This window comes from Cavia porcellus, unplaced genomic scaffold (assembly GCF_034190915.1).
Source record: "Cavia porcellus strain 051 isolate PalLab524CR breed Dunkin Hartley unplaced genomic scaffold, mCavPor4.1 scaffold_17, whole genome shotgun sequence".
In the NCBI taxonomy this organism is placed as follows: domain Eukaryota; kingdom Metazoa; phylum Chordata; class Mammalia; order Rodentia; family Caviidae; genus Cavia; species Cavia porcellus.
The window spans coordinates 63157357-63175655 of NW_026947500.1; the positions used below are offsets into that span (position 1 = coordinate 63157357).

General features: G+C 55.1%; 2 protein-coding genes across 9 annotated transcripts in view; one reads left to right on the plus strand and one right to left on the minus strand.

Annotated features, from left to right (window-relative positions):
- Nucleotides 1–1571: 1571 nt before the first annotated feature.
- Nucleotides 1572–7202, plus strand: Pex11g (peroxisomal biogenesis factor 11 gamma). Of its 2 annotated transcripts, XM_003468185.5 has the most exons (5): nt 1572–1710; nt 2765–2953; nt 4618–4796; nt 6122–6184; nt 6607–7202. In XM_003468185.5, exons 1-5 carry the CDS (start codon nt 1651–1653, stop codon nt 6860–6862), a joined length of 747 nt encoding a protein of 248 aa, XP_003468233.1. In that variant the 5' UTR covers nt 1572–1650; the 3' UTR covers nt 6863–7202. The 2 variants fall into 2 exon arrangements, with proteins under 2 accessions (XP_003468233.1, XP_063084481.1); XM_063228411.1 differs by lacking the exon at nt 2765–2953 and having other exon boundaries at nt 1601–1710.
- Nucleotides 7203–8487: 1285 nt separating this feature from the next.
- Arhgef18 (Rho/Rac guanine nucleotide exchange factor 18) overlaps nt 8488–18299 on the minus strand; it is a 70142-nt gene continuing 60330 nt past the window's right edge. For 5 of the 7 annotated variants that reach the window (XM_063228409.1, XM_063228410.1, XM_063228405.1 and 2 more), the window contains 11 exons: nt 16581–16762; nt 15294–15382; nt 13479–13661; nt 13068–13205; nt 12646–12821; nt 12490–12522; nt 12353–12400; nt 11793–12263; nt 11038–11359; nt 10394–10519; nt 8488–10313 (listed from right to left, as the gene is read on the minus strand). In XM_063228409.1, the coding sequence (XP_063084479.1) occupies nt 10162–10313; nt 10394–10519; nt 11038–11359; nt 11793–12263; nt 12353–12400; nt 12490–12522; nt 12646–12821; nt 13068–13205; nt 13479–13661; nt 15294–15382; nt 16581–16762 (1920 nt within the window). In that variant the 3' untranslated portion in view covers nt 8488–10161. The remainder of the gene's footprint in view (nt 10314–10393; nt 10520–11037; nt 11360–11792; nt 12264–12352; nt 12401–12489; nt 12523–12645; nt 12822–13067; nt 13206–13478; nt 13662–15293; nt 15383–16580; nt 16763–18299) is intronic. The other 2 variants (XM_023564462.2, XM_063228407.1) reach the window with 2 other exon arrangements.

Sequence of the window (18299 nt, forward strand, 5' to 3'; positions counted from 1 at the left end):
GATCAAATTCCAGCTAATTAGCATCTTTGATCTGGAACAGAACATGTTTAGGATAGTGGCAAGACAGGAGGACTTTGAGTCTCCATGGGGTGGTGAATTATGGGAAGGCAGATAAATGGTAGATAAAATGCTGGGTGTAGTGGAACAGATGCCTGTAATCCTACCTCTAGGGAAGCTGAGGCAGGAGGGTTACCATATATTTGAGGCCAGCCTGGCTATATAGTGAGACCCTGTCTCAAAAATCCCTATTGAACCAAACCAAAGCAAACCAAAGCAAATAGAACCAAAGAAACAAAGGGTCGCAACGGTATCTAAGGTGCTCAAATGTCTTTCCTGGTGGAGAGAGGAAGGTAGAGATGCCTTTGTAAACTTCTGGCCTCCTTTTGGAGAAACCGAGGAGGGGAATGAGCTGGGCAAGATTGTTTCAAAAAAAAAAAGAAAGAAAGAAAAAGAAAAAGGGCTGGGGATGTACCATAGTGCAAAGGCCCCGGGCAAAATCTCCAATGCCGAGAAAAAAAAAAAAAAAAAAACGAGATGACTTTCATGTTGTATGATGTACCTCATTTTAAAAAGGAGAGCGAATGGGTGTTAACTTTTGGAAAACTTTGATTTTTTTTTTTTTTTGGTTGAGATAAACCACGTATATTTTGCAAGACTCAAAGTTACAAAATGTCATAAAGGTGACAAACAGTCACCTCATATGCCCTCCCTGGAGCAGCTGTGGTTACCAGATTCTTCTTGAATGATCCAAATATTTTCATAGTATCTAAAGATGCCTTATTACGTTCTATATGATTATATTGTTATATATGTTATATATTCTGATATGTATTATGATGATCATACACACACTGTGTACAATAAGGAAAGGTAAAGGAGAAAAAAATCCCTCTTTGAGCCTCTGTGATAGTTTACGTGGCACACACCCACACGAATACATATATATTACACATATAATATATATACACACACACAGATATATCACACACACACACACACACACACACACACACACACACACACACACAAAATCCGGGCATGATAACACACAGTATCCCAGTAATCTGGGAAGCTGAGGCAGGAGGATTATAGTTTTGAGCCCAACCTAGGCAACTTGGTGCTTGAGACCCTGACTCAAAATAAAAAATAAAAACAAGTCTGGGGATGGAACTCGGTGTGAAAGCCCAAGTATCTCCACAAAGAAGTATATAAACATGTACTTCGATATATATTCATGTATGTACTCACATATCTATAGCTATATATGCAGAGACAGGCAGACACACACATATTTTTGTTGTTGTTTTGTGTGTGTGTGTATATATATATGCATTTGAAGATTTTATTTTTTGCTTCGTTCTCGGGCACTGAACCCCGGCTGCGAGCTGGCAGAGCCAACGCTCTACCCCAGCAATCTGGCCGCGGTTAACTTTGACACACTTTCGCGTTGCTCAACCGGCCGCAGCGCAGACACAGCCACCTGAGCTCCCGGGGTCACCCGATTCCCAGGCGGCCGCACGCACGTGCACGCCCTAGCGAACAAAGGGCAGCTGCAGTACAAAGTACGGCCTCAGCGCCTGCGCAGAACGCGCGGCCCGGCCCCGCCCCCCGGCGCGCGTCGCCGTCCCGTGACGTCACAGCGGAGTTGCCATGGCGGTAGTGACTGGCCTGGCGTCGGCGCTGGAGTCGTATAGGGGTCGGGACCGCCTGGTGAGGCTGGGGCAGAGCAGGGCCGGAGGCCCGGAGTTCGCTCAGAGCTCAGAGATGCGCAGACAGAGGCCAAGAGGGGCGGTGTCCTCGGGGTCCTACGTCGCCGGGCCTTGCCCTAGCTGGGCTGAGGGTCCGTGCTCTGGCGTGGCAACCCGATGTGGCACCTGCCGACCCGGCCCGGCTGGATTTCCACTTCCCGACTAGGTCTCGGTGCTTGACCAAGCTGTGCCCTGGGTTGTTGCCCGCACCGTCATATAAGGGGATTTAGGGTGTTACAGGGCTTCCACTACGGCCGGACGTTTTAATTCTGCCAGATCCCCTGTAGTTGATTGAGCATGAAGGTTATTCCGGCCTAATGTCCTGACCAGTACTTGACCAGTGCGCATGTAAACTGTACCAGGGACCGGGTCTGTGCGCGCCTCAGGGTTAGGCATTTACCTTCCAGTCAGATCCCCTGGACAGCTAGAAACTAGAAAGGGAATTGAACCTGACTCATTTCACAATGCTCTTTTTTCGCTAAAGTAACGCAAACGAATTGTTGCTCTGTCTGGTGGGTCGGGGCCAAACCCTGCTGGCAGCTTGCAGCCCAGCTAAGGACTTTGACTCAAGCAGGTTGATGCAAATCTACATTTCCACCTCCTCCTGCTGCCTGTGCTAAGAGTTTTGTTAGACTCTGTGCCTTTTGGACAAGTCATATTCCCCGTTTGTCCCATCTGCAAGTGCATTTATTAATTGATTAATTGCAGTACTGAGAATCGAACCTGGGGCTTTTGCAGTGAGCTACATCCTCAGCCTTTAACATTTTGTTTTTTTTGAGACATGGTCTCACTGAGTACCTAAGTTGTCCAGGCTGGGCTCAAACTTTGCCGTCTTCCTGCCTCAGCCTTGGGATCCCAGGCGTGTACCACTGCATCCAGCTTGGAAATGTCTTTTTAAACTTCCAGCTTGTGTTGGAAGCCAGTTGGTTTAGAATCCTCTGCACATGCAACCAGGTCAGGGGTGACCCAGCTTGCTTCAGAGTGCAGCCATGCTGACTGATTCTGGTTTCCCACAGATCCGAACGCTGGGGTACTGCTGCCAGCTGGTTGGTGGGGTCCTGCTCGAACAATGTCCTGCCAGGTCGGAAGTGGGGACTCGCCTGCTGGCGGTGTCAGCCCAGCTGAGCCACTGCAGGACTGTCCTGCGACTCTTTGATGACCTAGCCATGTTTCTATACACAAAGCAGTATGGCCTGGGCCCAGAGGTAAAAGGGTGTGTGGGTTTTAGGTAAAGGGACACAGACCTCAGGAAGCCAGGGGCCTCAGCCTCACTCTAGGTTTATGGACTTTTCTCATAGTGCTCCCTGTTGGACAATTTATTATCCTTTGATAATCATCTCAAGATCAGATGTTCTCATTTTAATTATTTTATATAATGCTGCACTGCACTGGGGATTTAGCTCAGCGGCATAAGCACCTGCCTTGCAAGTAGGCGGTTGTGTTTGATCCCCGGTACCAATAAAAAAAAAAAGACATTTCAATATATTGCTGCACTGCTGAGCCCTTTTTATGTATTTTTGTAGTACTGGGGATCAAACCTAGGGCTTTGTGCCTGCTAGGCAAAAGCTCTACAACTGAGCTGTATTCCTAGCCTTTGATTTGAATTTAAAAAAATAAAACTAACACATATGCACATCCTGAGAGTGAATAATGAAGCCTCCCTCCTTGCTGACCTTCAGAGGTGGCCATCTGTCCCAGGTGAGATGTGTAGTAGTCACACAGGCAGACACTGATGCTGACAAATATCTGTCATCCCCTTCTCAGGGTCTGCCACTTGCTTTTTCCGACCAAACAATACAGTGAGGTGCTCAGTGGTATCAGTGCAAACCGAGCCCCCACCTTCTTGGTATTGGGGGGTTGGCCCAGAGCACTACCACAGAGCTACACTCCCAGCCCTTGTTATTTTGAGAGAGGGCCCTACTAAATTGCCCAGGCTAGCCTCGAACTTGTGATCCTCTTGCCTCTTCCCAAAGTAGCTGGGATGACAGGCATGTACTACCATGCCCCACCCCTTCATTTGGCAGTGGGGGAGCAGCGGTGGCTTTTTTTTTTAGACAATCTTATTGTGCAGCTCAAGCTGACCTTGAACTCACAGTGACCTTCCTGCCTCAGCCTCCCAAGTGCTGGGATTGCAGGCTTGCCCCACCACACCTAGCCTCGGCCCCTTCATGATGGCCACATGGATGGTACTCCAACTTGTTCCCCATGGCTGGATGTGCAGCTCATTCCTAATATTTTGCTGTTACTGCGGTACTACCGGGAGCAGCCTCGTGTCTGCCCCGCTGCTCACAATCTCTGCCATGCTGCCTCTGGGATGGCAGAGACGGGGCCCTGACAAGGGTGGGGAAGGTGGGAAAGCAGGCTGTACATTCCACTGCTCCAGCAGCTTGGCCCTGCCTTACTGGGTAGAGAGCACCATAGAGCTTGGGGCCAAGGTGGGGGTGGGGGTGGCCTTGGGGTCAATCCCCAGCATTGCTGGAACAGACAGTGGAAGGGAAGAAGAGGAACAGCTTGGGCATGTGTCCCAGCCACTGTACAGGACAGTGTGCTTGCAGCCACGTCCTGCCACATGAGAGTCCAGGTGAACTTACAAAACAAGATGATGGTAGAGCCAGGTGCCGGCCCTGGAGCTGGCTTCAGGCCAGGGGGCTGCCCTCTCCCTGGAGTGTGGAAAGCAGGCAGGCTTAGGCCTGGAGGGAGCCCAGCCCAGCAGGCTGCCTCTCCTGCAGTATCAGCCTGCCAGGCCTGGAGGCAGCCCTGGGAGGGTGGGGAAGGGGCCTTGCTGCCCCCTGGTGTGGCTGCCTTCTGTTTGCTGCTAAGGGCAGGGGGGAGCCCTGATTGCAGTTGTCTCCCCTCCCTGGGTCTGCAGGAGGAGGATGCCTTTGTCCGAGGGGTGTCTGTGCTGAGCAACATAGCTGACCAGCTCTACTATCCATGCGAGCACCTTGCCTGGGCCGCCGACGCCAAGGTCCTGCATGTGGACTCTGCCCGATGGTGGACGCTGAGCACGGCTCTCTGGGGCCTCTCCTTGCTCCTGGGAGTGGCCAGGTAGGTGACCTCACCGAGGCTGTAGGATAGGTGAGGTGGGGCCAGCCACCTATCTTGGGCTTTTCTCCCCTTCCTCAGGTTGTGTGTGACCCCACTGCTATAATGAGTAATCTCACACCCAGAACCTTTAAGTAACATGGGTTTAGCATCTTCCAGGAAATTCTAGGGGGAAATTCTAGAGGTACCCTCAGCTCATGGTCCCTTCTTTCATTTTTTTGCTGGCCTCATGCTTGTCACAGTCCTGCCTCAGCCTCTTGAGTGCTGGGATGACAAGTGTGAGCCACCATCGCTGGCTTGCTTCCTCCATCTCCAGGCCAGCAGCACAGTGTCTGCGGGTCTCTGGCTCTGAAGCTCCTGCCTTCCTCTTAGGAGGATGCTTGTTGACCCTGGGCCCCAGAAAACCCATGCGCATGTCCCATCTCGGCATCCTTCACTCTGCCCCATTGGTCACACAGGAAGCTTAGTGTCAGGTCCTGGGAGGGATTAGGATGTCCACATGTCAAGGCAGGGCCATGATGGTGCCCAGCAGACCCAGGGTGAGGAAGTAATTCTAGGGCCTGGAGGGAAGCAAGCAGGGTGCCAGTGGTCCTGCCCTGGGTCCCTGGGCACCTGCCTGCCTTTCATCAGCAGGGGGACTCCGAGAAACACCCGTTTTCTGAATGGTTTCATGCTTCCCCAGATTAGTTTCTAGAACCTCCCAACAGTGGTTCTCTCTTTGGGGTCTTCAGCTTTGCAGATCTGCTGAGTTGGCCCAGAGCCATGGCAGGTAATCCCAGCACTCTGGGAGACTGAGGCAGGAGGTTTGCAAATTTGAGCTCAGCCTGGGGGAATTTAAGAACTTAGCAGAAGTCCATCTTAAAAAGTAGACCACTAAAGGTAAACAGGGCTGAATTCCCCACAAAATAGACCCAGCCCTTGGGGACCATGCCCGAATCCCCATGACTCGGTCACTGAGAAGTTTCCCAGAGCCATGCAGCCCTTCAGCAATGGCTGTGCCCAACCTCTCCAAGAGGCAGCTGTGTCTGGCTGTGGCTCTTGACCTCAGAGGTCCCCTTGAGCCCACTGTCTCTCTGGGGCCTTCAGGGGCTGGGGCTGCGGCTTCCTGTCCTCCACCAAATGGGTCCCAGCAGGGCAGCTCGGGTCTGTGTCAGTCACCTTAAGGCCCTGAGCTGTGGAGGCACAGCTGGGCCTGGGGCTCCCACTGAGAGGTGGGGGAAGGGAGGCCACTGGTCCCTGAGCTTGGGCCTTGGGGAGCTGGCCCCTGCCCAGTCCACCACATGTCCCACCACTCCAGAGGCAGGTCCCTGTCTTCTGTGGTCTTGTAGGTCCCTGTGGATGCTGCAGAAGCTGAGGCAGAGGCTGCAGAGCTCCAAGGCGGCCTTCACCAGGTGCGATGTCTGGGCCTGGCTAGGGAGGTGCCCAGGGGGGAATTGGTGGTGCCCCCTATGTACAGGAAGGTGCACAGCCCCGTGCACCTTCCTGTACACACCAGGTCTCAGGGCCTCACCTTGGGCTCTGGGTGGGATGCAGAGCGTTTTACAGATGGGGCACTGTTGCTGGCTAGAACAAGGAGTCCCGGGCTGAGCCTGCAGGCCCTGTGCCTGCCAGGCAGGGGTGTTCTGGAGGAGTTGGTTTCCCGAGGACGGTGGCTGCCATTCCTGTCAGAGCTGTGCAAGTCCAGCACAGTCTCAGGGAGTCTGGAGGACAGAAGGGTGCACTCAAGGCTGCCGGCCCTGCTGGGGGGCGTGGCAAGCTCTGGTTCCTGGGGATTGCTGTCATCAGTCCCCGCTTGTCCTTTCTGTCCCCACAGCCGGCTGCCCCGAAGCAAGCGGAGGGCCTTGGAGGCACAGATGCGGTCGGAGGTGCTCACGCTGCTCAGCAACCTGGCCGACCTGGCCAATGCTGTGCACTGGCTGCCCCCGGGCGTGCTGTGGGCTGGCCGCTTCCCGCCCTGGCTGGTGGGCCTCATGGGCACTGTGTCCTCGCTGCTCAGCGTCTACCAGGCAGCCCGGGCTGGTGGCCAGACTGGGGCTGGCGACCAGACTGAGGCTGGCAGCAGCCCCTGACGCAGCCCAGGGAACAGGACCCAGCTGGACCCCATGGAGGGTCCGTCCCACTGAGCAGTAGTCCCTGCCACAGGGGCTGCGTCTGTAACTGAGCAGCCGAGAGAAGCCAGGGGGGAAGAGGGGCTGGTGCAAGTGCTCCAGGGCCCATCCTGTGGCCTTGGTGGGGAAAGTGCCCCTTGGGGGACCACATGGGGAGGATCCCTGGGGCCTCAGAGCCAAGGCAGAGCTCACTGTGACCCACATCAGCTGTTGGCAGGAGAGCAGGGACACAAACCTGCCTCCTACCTGCTGGGCCTGGGGAGAGCTGAAGGAGAATCAATTAAATATCCTGGTGCTGGCACCAGTGCAGTGTGTCATTACCCTGGTGGCTCCTGGGCCCCAATGCCACTTCCCAGGCTGCCTTTCCAGACACCCTCAGGCAGCCCTGAGCAACTTCTCCATCCTGAAGTGGGGCCACTGACCACTGGCCCAAGCCTCTGCCACCTGGGAGGGCCATTTCAACACCAGGTCACACTTCCCCTTCCTGGGCACACAGGAAACAGTTGTGGCTAGGGTCGCATCTGCTCATCTCGCATAGCAACAGCAGTGTGCACCTGGGACCGAGGGCTGTTGATGCCTGTGCAGGGCCAGGCCACAGGGGCTGGGGTGTCTGAGGACATGTGTGGCTCCTCTGTCCCCCAACAGAGTGCATGGACTGGGTCACATTTGATTAGGATAAGGCAGGAAAGTGTGTGGTGGCTGCAGGCAGGCAGAAGTTGATGGGGGTCACTTGGTAACAGGGAAGAGGGAGTCCCATCCCCAACCCACCCTCAGCTCTAGCCTGAGCATCCTGTTTTTCCAGGACAGGAGTAGACCACACTCCCCTCCCCTCCTTTGGTGCACAGCGCCCGGCCTTAACAGCACGCCCCCAAGCAACAGTAAGATGGGGAAGGGGGGATTCAACACCTGAGTACACTTGAGACCCTGTTGCTTGTGGGGAAGTCACTGGGGTCCTGGTCTGGGTACCAGGAAGGCGTCACGGCTGGAAGGGCTGAGACAGCAAACATGTGACAGTGCCTCCAGTAAAGGCGGCCAACAGCTCTCTGGGTGTTTGCAGCACTGGGGATTTGCACCCAGAGGTGCTCCACCACCGAGTTACATCCCCAGCCCCCTTGAGACAGGATCTTTCTAAGGTGCCCAGGTGGCAACTGGACTTGTGATCCTCCTGTCTTAGCCTCCCTGAGTTCTGAGACTGCTGTTGTAGGTCACTGTGCCTGGCTTTGTGTTTTTTTTTAGAGTTTTTTCTCTTGGTGTTGGGGGATTGAACCTGGGGTGTCACACAGGCTAAGTATATGCATATGGTCTGCAACTGAGGCACCCCAGCCCTTGAAAATCTGAGATACAATTTATCCCTCACACACCCTGACCCAGTGAGGCACACAAGTCTGTGATCTTCAGTGTATTTAGTCAGGTAGCTGCCACCTCAATTAGTTCTAGGACATTCTCATCGCCTCTAGAAAGAAAACTCATGTGATCCTCCGGGCCTGCCTGTGTGGCTCTGCTCCTAACTGCCTGGCCCCTTCCTGACCCTCCCTGGCCAGGGTCTCGCACCCGAAGCCCCAAGGGACAGCCGCTTCAGCCAGAGGTCATCTTCGACACCTTTATTGCTAGCATCTGGTCTGAAGTTCTAGGTGTTCCCGCAGTGTCCCACAGAGGAAATGGAATCCCTAGGAGTAATCAGGGGGGCTAAGATCACGGTCATGGTCATAGACACCCGTGATGTGGACAGATCCCGCGGGAACAGTACAGCCACCAACTTCACAGACAGAACCGTACTCTCCCGGGAGTGACCGAGGAGCCCCCCACCTGGCACCCCACTCCCCCAGCCCCTCTGGGATACTGGGTGGGGTGGGGCAGGAACTTGTGCTCCACTGCAGAGCAGAGCTCGAGGTCAGCTTTTCTAAAGTGCTCCAACGCCTCAGTACAAAAATATACAACACTGATTAGCACATGGCACGGAGGGGACCTGGCGGACATTGGGGGACACTTGGGACTCAGGACAGAGCGCTGCTGACGGGAAGGGTCAGAGGCCCAGGGACGATGACAGCGATGGGGCGGGGATGGCAAGCCACAGGCTGGCTGTGCTGCCACTTTCAGCACGGTCTGTGCCTCGTGTACCCAAGTGGTCCCTTGCTGGACTCATGGCATGCGCAGGTCCTGCCCACAGAGCTGAACCAGGGCCGTGTTGCTCGCTCATGTGAGCAGTGCCTGATGGTTTCCCCTCACCTGCGCCTGGAATGGCCCTGTTCTCACAACCTATGCACAGACAAGACTGATGGATGGACTCCCCTCCTGGGTTTGGAGAATGACTTGGCCCTGCCTGGGGCCCAAGTGCCACCCCTCTGGGCATAACTGCCAGCCCAGAGTTGGGCATAGCTGCCACCACCTTGATTCAGGCAGCCGGGGTGGAGCTAAGGCTCACAGTGTGACCCCTGCCCCAATCCACAGCTCATGGAAATGCGGTGCCACCAAGATGGCCATCCATCCTGTGGCTGGCATCACCTCCAGGCCCTTCTCCTGGTGTCCTCGGAAATGGTAGGTGGGACAGAGCCCTCAGGGCTCCCTTATAGCAGCCTGGAAGGCTAAGGACCCTGCCTGGGGTGCAAGCTCCCTTGGCTAAAGCCTGAGGCTTGGGGCTCCTGTCCCAGATGGGCAGGACTATGGAGTCGCAGCCTCCACCAAGTGACCAGCAGTGGTCCCCGCTTGGTTTTTCAAAGTGAGCTGCTGCACCCACAGTGCCTCCCGGGATACCCAGGGTCACCCTCAGTCCTCTGCCCCATGGCCTGTCCACCCCCAAGGCTGCCCACCTGTTCCCACTGCCCGGCCTCTCCATGCCTAGCAGGGGTCCATGTTGTGCAAAGGTCCCGCCTGCCCCTGGACCACTGCAGCCCAAGGTATTGGTCCTTTCCAGGGCCTTAAGGTCTCCCGGGCGTCCCACAGTCCGGCTGGGGCCACAGCTCCTCTGACCCAAGTCTGGCCTGTCCTCCAGCCCCACAGGGACCCTCCTGGGCGCCCATCTCTTGCCTACCCTATGATTTAAAATAGCTCCTGGATTTAGCTTCGATTCAACCTGCCATGAAAAACTTCCTGGTACATACAGAGGCTGAGGAAATTACCCAGGCACCACCACTAATCCTATAGAAAGAGCTTCGAGACCCAAAGCACCGATGGGCCGACCCAGCCAGGTGGCTGTCGGGGGCGTGTGTGGGCAGGGGAGGGCACAGCTGGGCAGCCCGGGGCCTGCACCAGAGCTGCTGCCCTCAGAAGAAGATGACGTCCTCCTTGCTGGCCTCCTCCTGGGTGGGCTGCGGTGTGGCCGGCAGCGGCGAGGGGCATGGGGGAGTGGGCTGGAAGGTGATGGCCTCAGGAGAGATGTCTGCCAGTGTGGGGCTCAGGGCTGGCAAGCAGGGGTCTGGAAGACAGGGGTCCAAGGGCATGAGTCACCCTGAGAGACTGAGGGCAACCCCGCATGCGCACGGGAGTTGGGCTTACCTGGGGTGGGTGCGGAGCTGTGGCTGCTGGGCAGGAGGGGGCTCACCGAGCGGCGGCCCCTCACGGTACTCTCCTCTTTGCCCATGAGCTTGTTAAGCAGCAGCTGCTGCTTCAGGTCAAAGGAGCCTGGAAGAGGGAAGTTACTTGGGCCTGATCCCAGGCTGACACAGGGCCACTCCCCCCGCATTTCCCTCAGGCAGCTGGACGCTCTAGGGGGTGGTCCCCAGAGCTGGTGGACACCAGGCAGGAGGAGGGCATGGCTCCCAAAGAAAGCCTTTCCATCACCCTCACCCCAGTGGCCATGGGTGATAACCACACCTCTGCACCTGGTATTCCGGGGGTCCTGGCTCTACTGTGACCACATCTGGCTCCCACTCCCCATCTCTGCATGCAGGGTCCCATGAGAAGAGATCACGGGTTGGTCATTTCAATTTGGCCTCAAAACAATGGGCCCCCATTATGGGGGTAGCCCCTACCACATGGCCATGCTCCTGCCTTGTCCTCTGGTGCCCTCTCTGGGGAGCACGTGTGTCTTCTCTGTCCCCGGTCAGTGTCTGTGGCTGGACTTCCCAGCCCAGGGGGAGGAGACCCTGGTGACCAACCACCTGCGTTGGCAGGGTCCCGGGCTTTGGGGCCTGGCCCACCTGAGCTCTCCCAGCGCTGGGAACCCCGGCTCTTGCCCCCCTTGTCCTTGCCCCCCTTGGTGGAGGCGGCCAGCTTGGTGGGGATCTGCTGCTGCACGGCTGCCTGCTTCTGGATCTGGTTGGTGGCGCTGAGCAGCTGGATGGGCACCTCACTCTTGGCAGACCGGGCCTCGGCCGGGGCACTGTCCCGCCGGACCACCTCAGGGCGCTCCACAAACTCCAGCCCGGCATTAGACATTACGAGGGTCACCCGGGGGCCTGGGGCCTTGGCCTGCGCTGAGGACCCCTCGAGCCCTTCTCCATTAAAGCTGGGGGGCTGGGCCTGCAAGAGACAGAGAGACTCGTGCAGTGCTGCTGGGCCCCTCGGGTGCTCCTGAATATCCCCAGGGCCCATTTCAGCTCTTCCACCCAACTCTTAGCTGGGTCTGCTCTGCACCAAGGAGCCAAAATACATCCATGGGTACACAGTCCTGCTGCTCTCAATCAGCCACTCATGCTTGCACATAATTACACACCAACATGGTCACATTTGTATTTGCACTTGCCACCCAAACTGTTTGTTGTTTTTATAGTTTTGTACATGGTTCTTATGATTTTCCAGGCTGGTCTTGAGCCTGAGGTGATTCTCCTGCCTCAGCCTCCTAAGTGCTACCTCACATGGCTTGCACGTACTTTTTCACGTGCACGTGGACACTTGGAGGCCCTTGCACCCTCGTGCACCAGTGCCACCCTCCGCGCCCCAACCTCATGCGCACCTCTGGTAGTGCCTCGGGCGGCAGGGCCCCAGGGATCGTGTTTTGCTTCTTGAGCCTCCGCAGCATTTCCAGGCGCTCGCGCTCACGCTCCACTGCCCGCTGGGCCTCGCGCAGCCGCTCCAGGTCGTGCTGGTAGGCCTGGCGCTGGTGCTCCAGCTCGGCGCGCTCCTGCTCCAGCTGCTCACGCAATTGCCGTGCCTCGGCTTCGCGCTCCTGCAGCCGTGCCCCCGCGAGCTCCAGCTCCTGCCGCTGCCGCACGCACTCGCGCTCCCAGCGTTGCTGCTCCTGCCGCAGCTGGCTCTGTAGTTTCTCCACACCCGCCAGCTCCTCGCGCTGCTTTTCAAAGTTGCGCTGCCTCTCCTGCTCCAGCAGCAGGTTACCACGTGTCGACTGCAGCCGGAACTGCTTCTCGTGCTCCTGGATGGTGGCACGCTGCTTCTCCACCATGCTGTCCTGCTGCACGATTACCGCCTGCAGAGTGGAGAGTGGCTGGTGAGCAACACACCGATGCCAGGCAATCAGGACTGCAGGCGCGGCCAGCCCCGCCTTTCACTCCGTACCTGCAGGCTGGACAGCAGACAGGCTAGCTTCTGGATCCGCTGCACAAGCTGCAGGGTGAGAGGACAGACACTGGGTTCCCAGAAGGCCCGTGAGCCCGTATCATGTCCCCAGGGGAGGAGCACAGCTTGACACTTACGTCCGACTCCAGGATCGTCCCGAGGATCTCAGTCTGCAAAGATGAAAAGTGTCAAACCACAAGGGCAGGACCTGCCTGTTAGCTCCCAGCCTCTCCCTTAGCATAAGGGCCAGGAAGCCCCTGCCTGTGGAGACCACAGCCTGGGAAGGCACATACCGCCTGCGGGGACTCCTCGATGCCCTCCAGGATGTCGTCATCCCTGAGTTTGGAGTCCAGGCTGCTGCTGGCAGGGCCCCACCAGTCACGGGGTCTGGGGTCATTGCTGTAGACCTTCTTAAAGTTGCCATCTGGAACCCCAAGCCCAAGCCAGGTGTGTGAGGCCACTGTGGGCCCTGCAGGGGTGAGTGGCGGTGCTGGAAGTCTGGCTCGCACCCTAGACCCTGTCCCGCGGGGGAGTCTAGGCTAGGTGACTGCCTGAACAAGGCGATGACTTTGGTGGCACAGGGAGGGGACCCCAGTACCCAGAGGGCTCTGTGATGTTCCCGCCAATGACACAACCTCAGAGCAGGTTCAGGCTGCAGCTAGCGAGCACCCCAGCGGAGCCCCAGGACGGCAGGGAGGCAGGTGACCTCACTCACTCTTGCCAGGGCTGCCGGTGCTGTCGTAGCCCCCAAAGGTGTCAGCCCTCCGGGGCAGGCCCACAGAGCTGCCTCCTTCTTCTGCCTGGCCACTGGTGCCACCCAGCCGCCTGAAGATGAGGTTCTGGATGCCCTCGACTGTGGGAGCGGACAGGAGGAAGGAGTCACCTTGCAGAGAGGCCTGCTGCACCCCCTCACCCACCTTGCCTGATGCACGATAGTGGCCCTGCTGCTTCCCTGCACGCCCTCACTGTCGGAGCTGTGTCAGTGCCCTGGACCATGGTGGCCCTGTGGCTGGTGGGTGCCACAGGCCCTGGCCCCTGCTTTGGCCACTGTCTGTGTAAGGACAGCCACATGCAGCACGGCCCCGTGGGATGGCAGCCTGGTGCCCAGGGTGGCCCAGTCACTTACTCTCGCTCAAGGCGGACCTGAGGATCTGCTCCCCCTGCAGGGTCTCCGAGGGGTCGCCCCCACGGAACAGGCCAGGCGCTGGGCCCAGCTCGTCGAATCCGCTCATCTCTGCCATCTCCAGGTAGATCTGCTGCTTCTCCAGCAGGGTCTGTGTGATCAGGTGGTCCTTCAGGCTCAGGCGCTCTGCAGGGACGGGGATGGGACGCAATCAGCTGGTGCCTGGTGCCCTTAGGACCTGGCATTGGGTATGAAGATAGCCCCGGCCACTGGTAAGATGGGGACACACAGGAGGCTTCAAATGAAGAATTTTTTGATCTCATCTTCCTTCGGTCTTTGATCAAGGTTTTCCCCTACTGAACCCCATCTTTTCCCCCCTACTATGAATAGGATTCAATTTTTAAATTTATGTATTTACTTATTTTTCAAGACAGGGTCTCCTTATGTAGTTCAGGCTGGCCTCGAACTCATGGTCAGCCTCCTGTCTCAGCCTCCTGAGTGCTGGGGTAAAATTTTTTCTTTTCTGTATATTAATTTTATTTTATTTTCTCTTTGAAATAAAATGCATTTGAAGAAAAAAAAAATGAGAGGCTATGGCCCAATCTTATTTATTTATTTATCTACTTTTTGAGTCAGGATCTCACTGTGCAGTTCAGGGTGGCCTTGAATGCATTATGTAGCCCAGGCTGGCCTCAAACTCAAAATCCTCCTGTCTCAGCCTCCCCAGTGCTGGGATTACAGGTGTGCACCACACCTGGCTGAACAGAATTTATGTTACTTGATTTAACTTTTTCTCCCGAGTACCTTTGAGCTAAATCAAGGTCCCATTTAGCTACTAAGTGGGCCAGGCTGTGCTGGCACTTGCAATCCTCCTGCGGGAGTGCTGGGATGACAGGTGAGCATCGAACCTGGCTTTCCTCTATATCTTTTCTGGGTGCTGGGAATAAAGACCAGGGTCTGGCGCATGCTTGGCAGACGCTGAGCTGCACCTCGACCGCCCTTGCTGTAGCTCTGGAGCCTGGCATCTCGTCCTAAACTCTTGTTCACTCACGGACACGATCGTGAATGCAGTGACTGATGGTGTGAGGTTGCTACGATGCCAGCCGGGGTGCCTTTCTAGGTGTCCCCCGTCTCACACCATGAATTGCGCCATATCCCTTTGGGGCTCTGTAGTTAAAAGGATCACCCCAGAGGCGAGGTCAGAACCGGGAGCCAAAATAAACCTCTTTTCTTTGTATCTTACCCAGCCTGTGGTACTGGGTTATTACAATTGAAAACACAAAGATTCTCTGTTCATAAGCCTCCCCCCATCCAGATAAAGCTCCAAGCATCTGACCAATCCAGACTATTTTAGCCAATTCCACTGCATCTTCTAGGCAAGCAATCCTGTCCTATGAGAGAAATAAATTCTGTCACCTGTTTCCTGTGACATCTCATTCCTGTTGCTTTTCTGCTCATTCTGGCTGGAACTCTGGGATGGAAATAACAGTGGAGAAAGTCGAGGGACCAGCCCTGCATGTGGTTTTAGTGGAGCTCCTCTTACATTATGCTACAGAGTCTGAGGTTGACTTCTCCAGATGGCAAAGAAAATCTTGGTAAAGTATCTTCATACCCTAGGTGTGGTGGTGCCACCTATAATCCCAGCCACTGGGAAGGCTGAGGATTGAGAATCCCAAGTTTGAAGCCAGTCTGGCCATGTATGTGGGTAGTGACTGCCTGAGTCCAGGCCCCCTCATCAGGACAGAGGAGCTGCTGTTGGGGCTCCTGGGCTGCTGTTGCCATGTGAGGGGGTTGCTTGTGACTCTGACTCCCTCTTACCTTGGAATTCCAAGAGTTTCATGGCTCGGGCCTCAAACATCTTCTTCTCCTCAGCCTCACTGAAGGGCCCCTCTTCCAGGTTGGGACAGCTGCAGGGATAGGGGACAGAGGGCATCAGCACCTCGAGGGCTGGCTGAGGAGGAGAAAGAGCACCCATGCGGGCTTGGAGCTGCGCACAGGTTCTGAGGTTGGGCTGTGACGCTCATGTGCTGGAGACAGTCAGGCCAGGGAGGATCCTGGGTGTGGAGGGGATCTCAGCAGGAACGGCGAGGGAGCAGGAGGTAGACAGGCAGGGCAGGGCGGCCATCTGCTCCCTGGGTCTTGCCAGTGTGTGGCTGAGGAAGGAGCACAGGATGCTGTGCTCTGCCGCCATCGGCATGGCCTCAGGTGCAGGGCAGGGGATAGACAGGCCAGTGCATCAGCCTGGGGTGCACAGAGCAGAAAGGTCCAGGCTCGATCTGTCTGGCCCTTGTCCTGGGTGGCCAGATGTCCAGGCTGGAGTCTTGTCAGGTGCAGTTGGAATAGCACTATCAGCCTATTTACTTTTCTCTTTTTGTTTGTTTTTTTGGTGGCATTGGGGGTGAAACCCAATGTGTTTACAGTGAGTCCCCCTTTTTTAGAAACTGTTTTTAGTCATGCTAAATTGCTGTTACTCAGGCTGGGCTGGAACTTGCAATCCTCCTGCTTCAGCCTCCCAGAGTGCCTGGATGACAGGTGTCAACCACCACGCTGCCTGGTTGGTTTTTCTCTTTCTGCCAGTGCTGAGGAAGAAACCAGGAGCTGTGCACATGGTACAAGTGCTTTACAAGCAAGCATAGCCCCAGCCCGCCTCACGCATGCTGCCAAGGGCTCCGCCCCCAGCGCACCTCCAGCTGTTCTGCACTTTGCTATCCTGAGACAGGCTCTCACTCAGTTGTCCCAGCTGGCCTCAAACTTATGATCCTCCTGCCCAGGCTTCCAGAGTAGCTGGGTTTGCAAGTATGTGTCACTAAGCCTGGCTTTTCCTTCCATAGTTTTCTTTCATTTTTGAGACAGGGTCTCACTATGCAGTTCAGGCTGGACCTGAATTTACTAGGTAGCCCAGGATGGCCTGGACCTTGAAGTGATCTTCCTGACTCAGCCTCCTGAGTGTTAGGATTACATAGGTGCCCCCTCCCCCATGCCCGGCTTTTTCCTCATCCATTCTTGAGCATGGATGGACAGAGCAGCAGGACAGGAAGAAGACAGGAGAGCAAGGGCCCCTGGGAGCCTGGAGGAGCACATGGGGAGAGAATGGGACCTTCTCACCTCTCTACTGCACGGCGGATTTGGGCCATCCAATTGTTTCGGTCCTCCTTAGAGCCAGTGTGGATCTCATACATTTCAGGCCCTTGCAGGGGGGAGGCACTGATGAGGAACATGGCCTTCTCCTGGTTGGCCACTTCCCGCACGATGAGCTTTTGCAGGGAGATGATGGGCGGCTTCGAGTCCTATGCCAGGAGAAGATGGTGGGTGGGTGCCTGTTACTTGCTGCTGCTGGATAGCAGCAAGACCTTGAGTCTAGGGACTTGGGGTCCTGTGCTCTGTTAGCATGAAGATTTTGCAAACCAGAGGGAAAAATCTAGGCTGCTACAATGATATCCTAGTAGCTCAATTTTTCCTTTTTTGCCAGCACTGGGAATTGAACCCAGAGCCTCTGCACTGAATTTCACCCCGAGCCCTTTTTATTTTGAGATAGGGTTTTGCTAAGTTGCCCAGACTGAATTCATACTTGTAACCTTCCTGCCTCAGCCTCCCAAAGAGCGGGACGGCAGGCAAGTACTACAATATCCAGCTGCTTTGAGGTATCAATTTAATACTTTTTTCCCTCTCCATAAAAAGATAGAGTTTTACTATGCTGCCCAAGCAGGCCTCAAACGATCCTCCTGTCTCAGCCTCTCAAATAGCTGGGACTATAGGTGCAAAGGCAATTTTTTAAAAATAAGTAGTGAACACTATAGAACCAAAAGATAGCATCATATAGCATATATAACAGTGGTCCTCCTCTGTTGTGTATTCATCCAGAGAGAATTCTACAGTCAGGCAGAGTGGTACATGCCTAAATCCCAGCACTTTGGAGGCTGAGGCAGGAGGATTACCAAGAGTTTGAGCCAGCCTGGGCTACACAGTGAAAAAGTTCTCGGTCAGCCTGAACTACACAGTGAGATTCTGTCTCAAAACAAAAAACTTATAATAACCAAAGAAAACGTAGCAGTCATATACATTGGAGGACTACTCTGCCATAAAGAAGGAAATCTTAATCATTTGTAGGAAAATGGGTGCATGAGAATGGTAAGTGAATCAAATCAAACCAAAGTGTAAACATCAGATTGCTCCTCTTAAATGAGGAATGTAAAGCATATATAATTTCAAGAGTGAAACAAATAGGGAGATAAGACCTTTTGCAGATGGGACAGGGGAAAGAGAAGGGAAAGTAAAAAAAATTAAGATGTGTTCTGTCCATGCACCAGCTACCCATGAAGAATGAAATCACTACATACTGCAAACATGGACTAATGTAAATTTACAAAATTAAAAAGCAGGAAGAAATTAAAGGTTGCATTTAAGATGGAAGTACAGAACCAGGTCTGGCCCGCTGTCTGCCTTGGTCAATAAAGGTTTATTGACAACAGCTGCACCTGCTCACAGGCACATTGTCTATGGCAGTTTCCGAGTAGGATGTTTCGATAGAGTCACTTGCCGCCTCGTGACGCAAATATGTCCTAAAGGGCAGCCAGGCAGATGCCGCGAGGCAGAGACACCATTCCCTGGTCTCTGGGTGACAGGACTGTAGATGATTTGTGTGTGTGTGTGTGTGTGTGTGTGTGTGTGTGTTTATGAATAGTGTAAGTTTCTGACACAAGGTTTAAAGACGATGAGAGGAACAGGGGAGACGACCTGTGAAACATCTTGAGAAACTACTTTAAAATTTTTTTGTGGTGCTGGGTGTGGCACCTAGAGCACTAGCCCCTAAAGCAGACAGGATCC

Coding starts and splice junctions, on each gene's coding strand:
- Pex11g (XM_003468185.5), top strand. CDS start 1,651: ATGGCGGTAGTGACTGGCCTGGCGTCGGCGCTGGAGTCGTATAGGGGT. Junction 2,954..4,617: donor AGTATGGCCTGGGCCCAGAG/GTAAAAGGGTGT, acceptor CTGGGTCTGCAG/GAGGAGGATGCCTTTGTCCG. Junction 6,185..6,606: donor TCCAAGGCGGCCTTCACCAG/GTGCGATGTCTG, acceptor CTGTCCCCACAG/CCGGCTGCCCCGAAGCAAGC.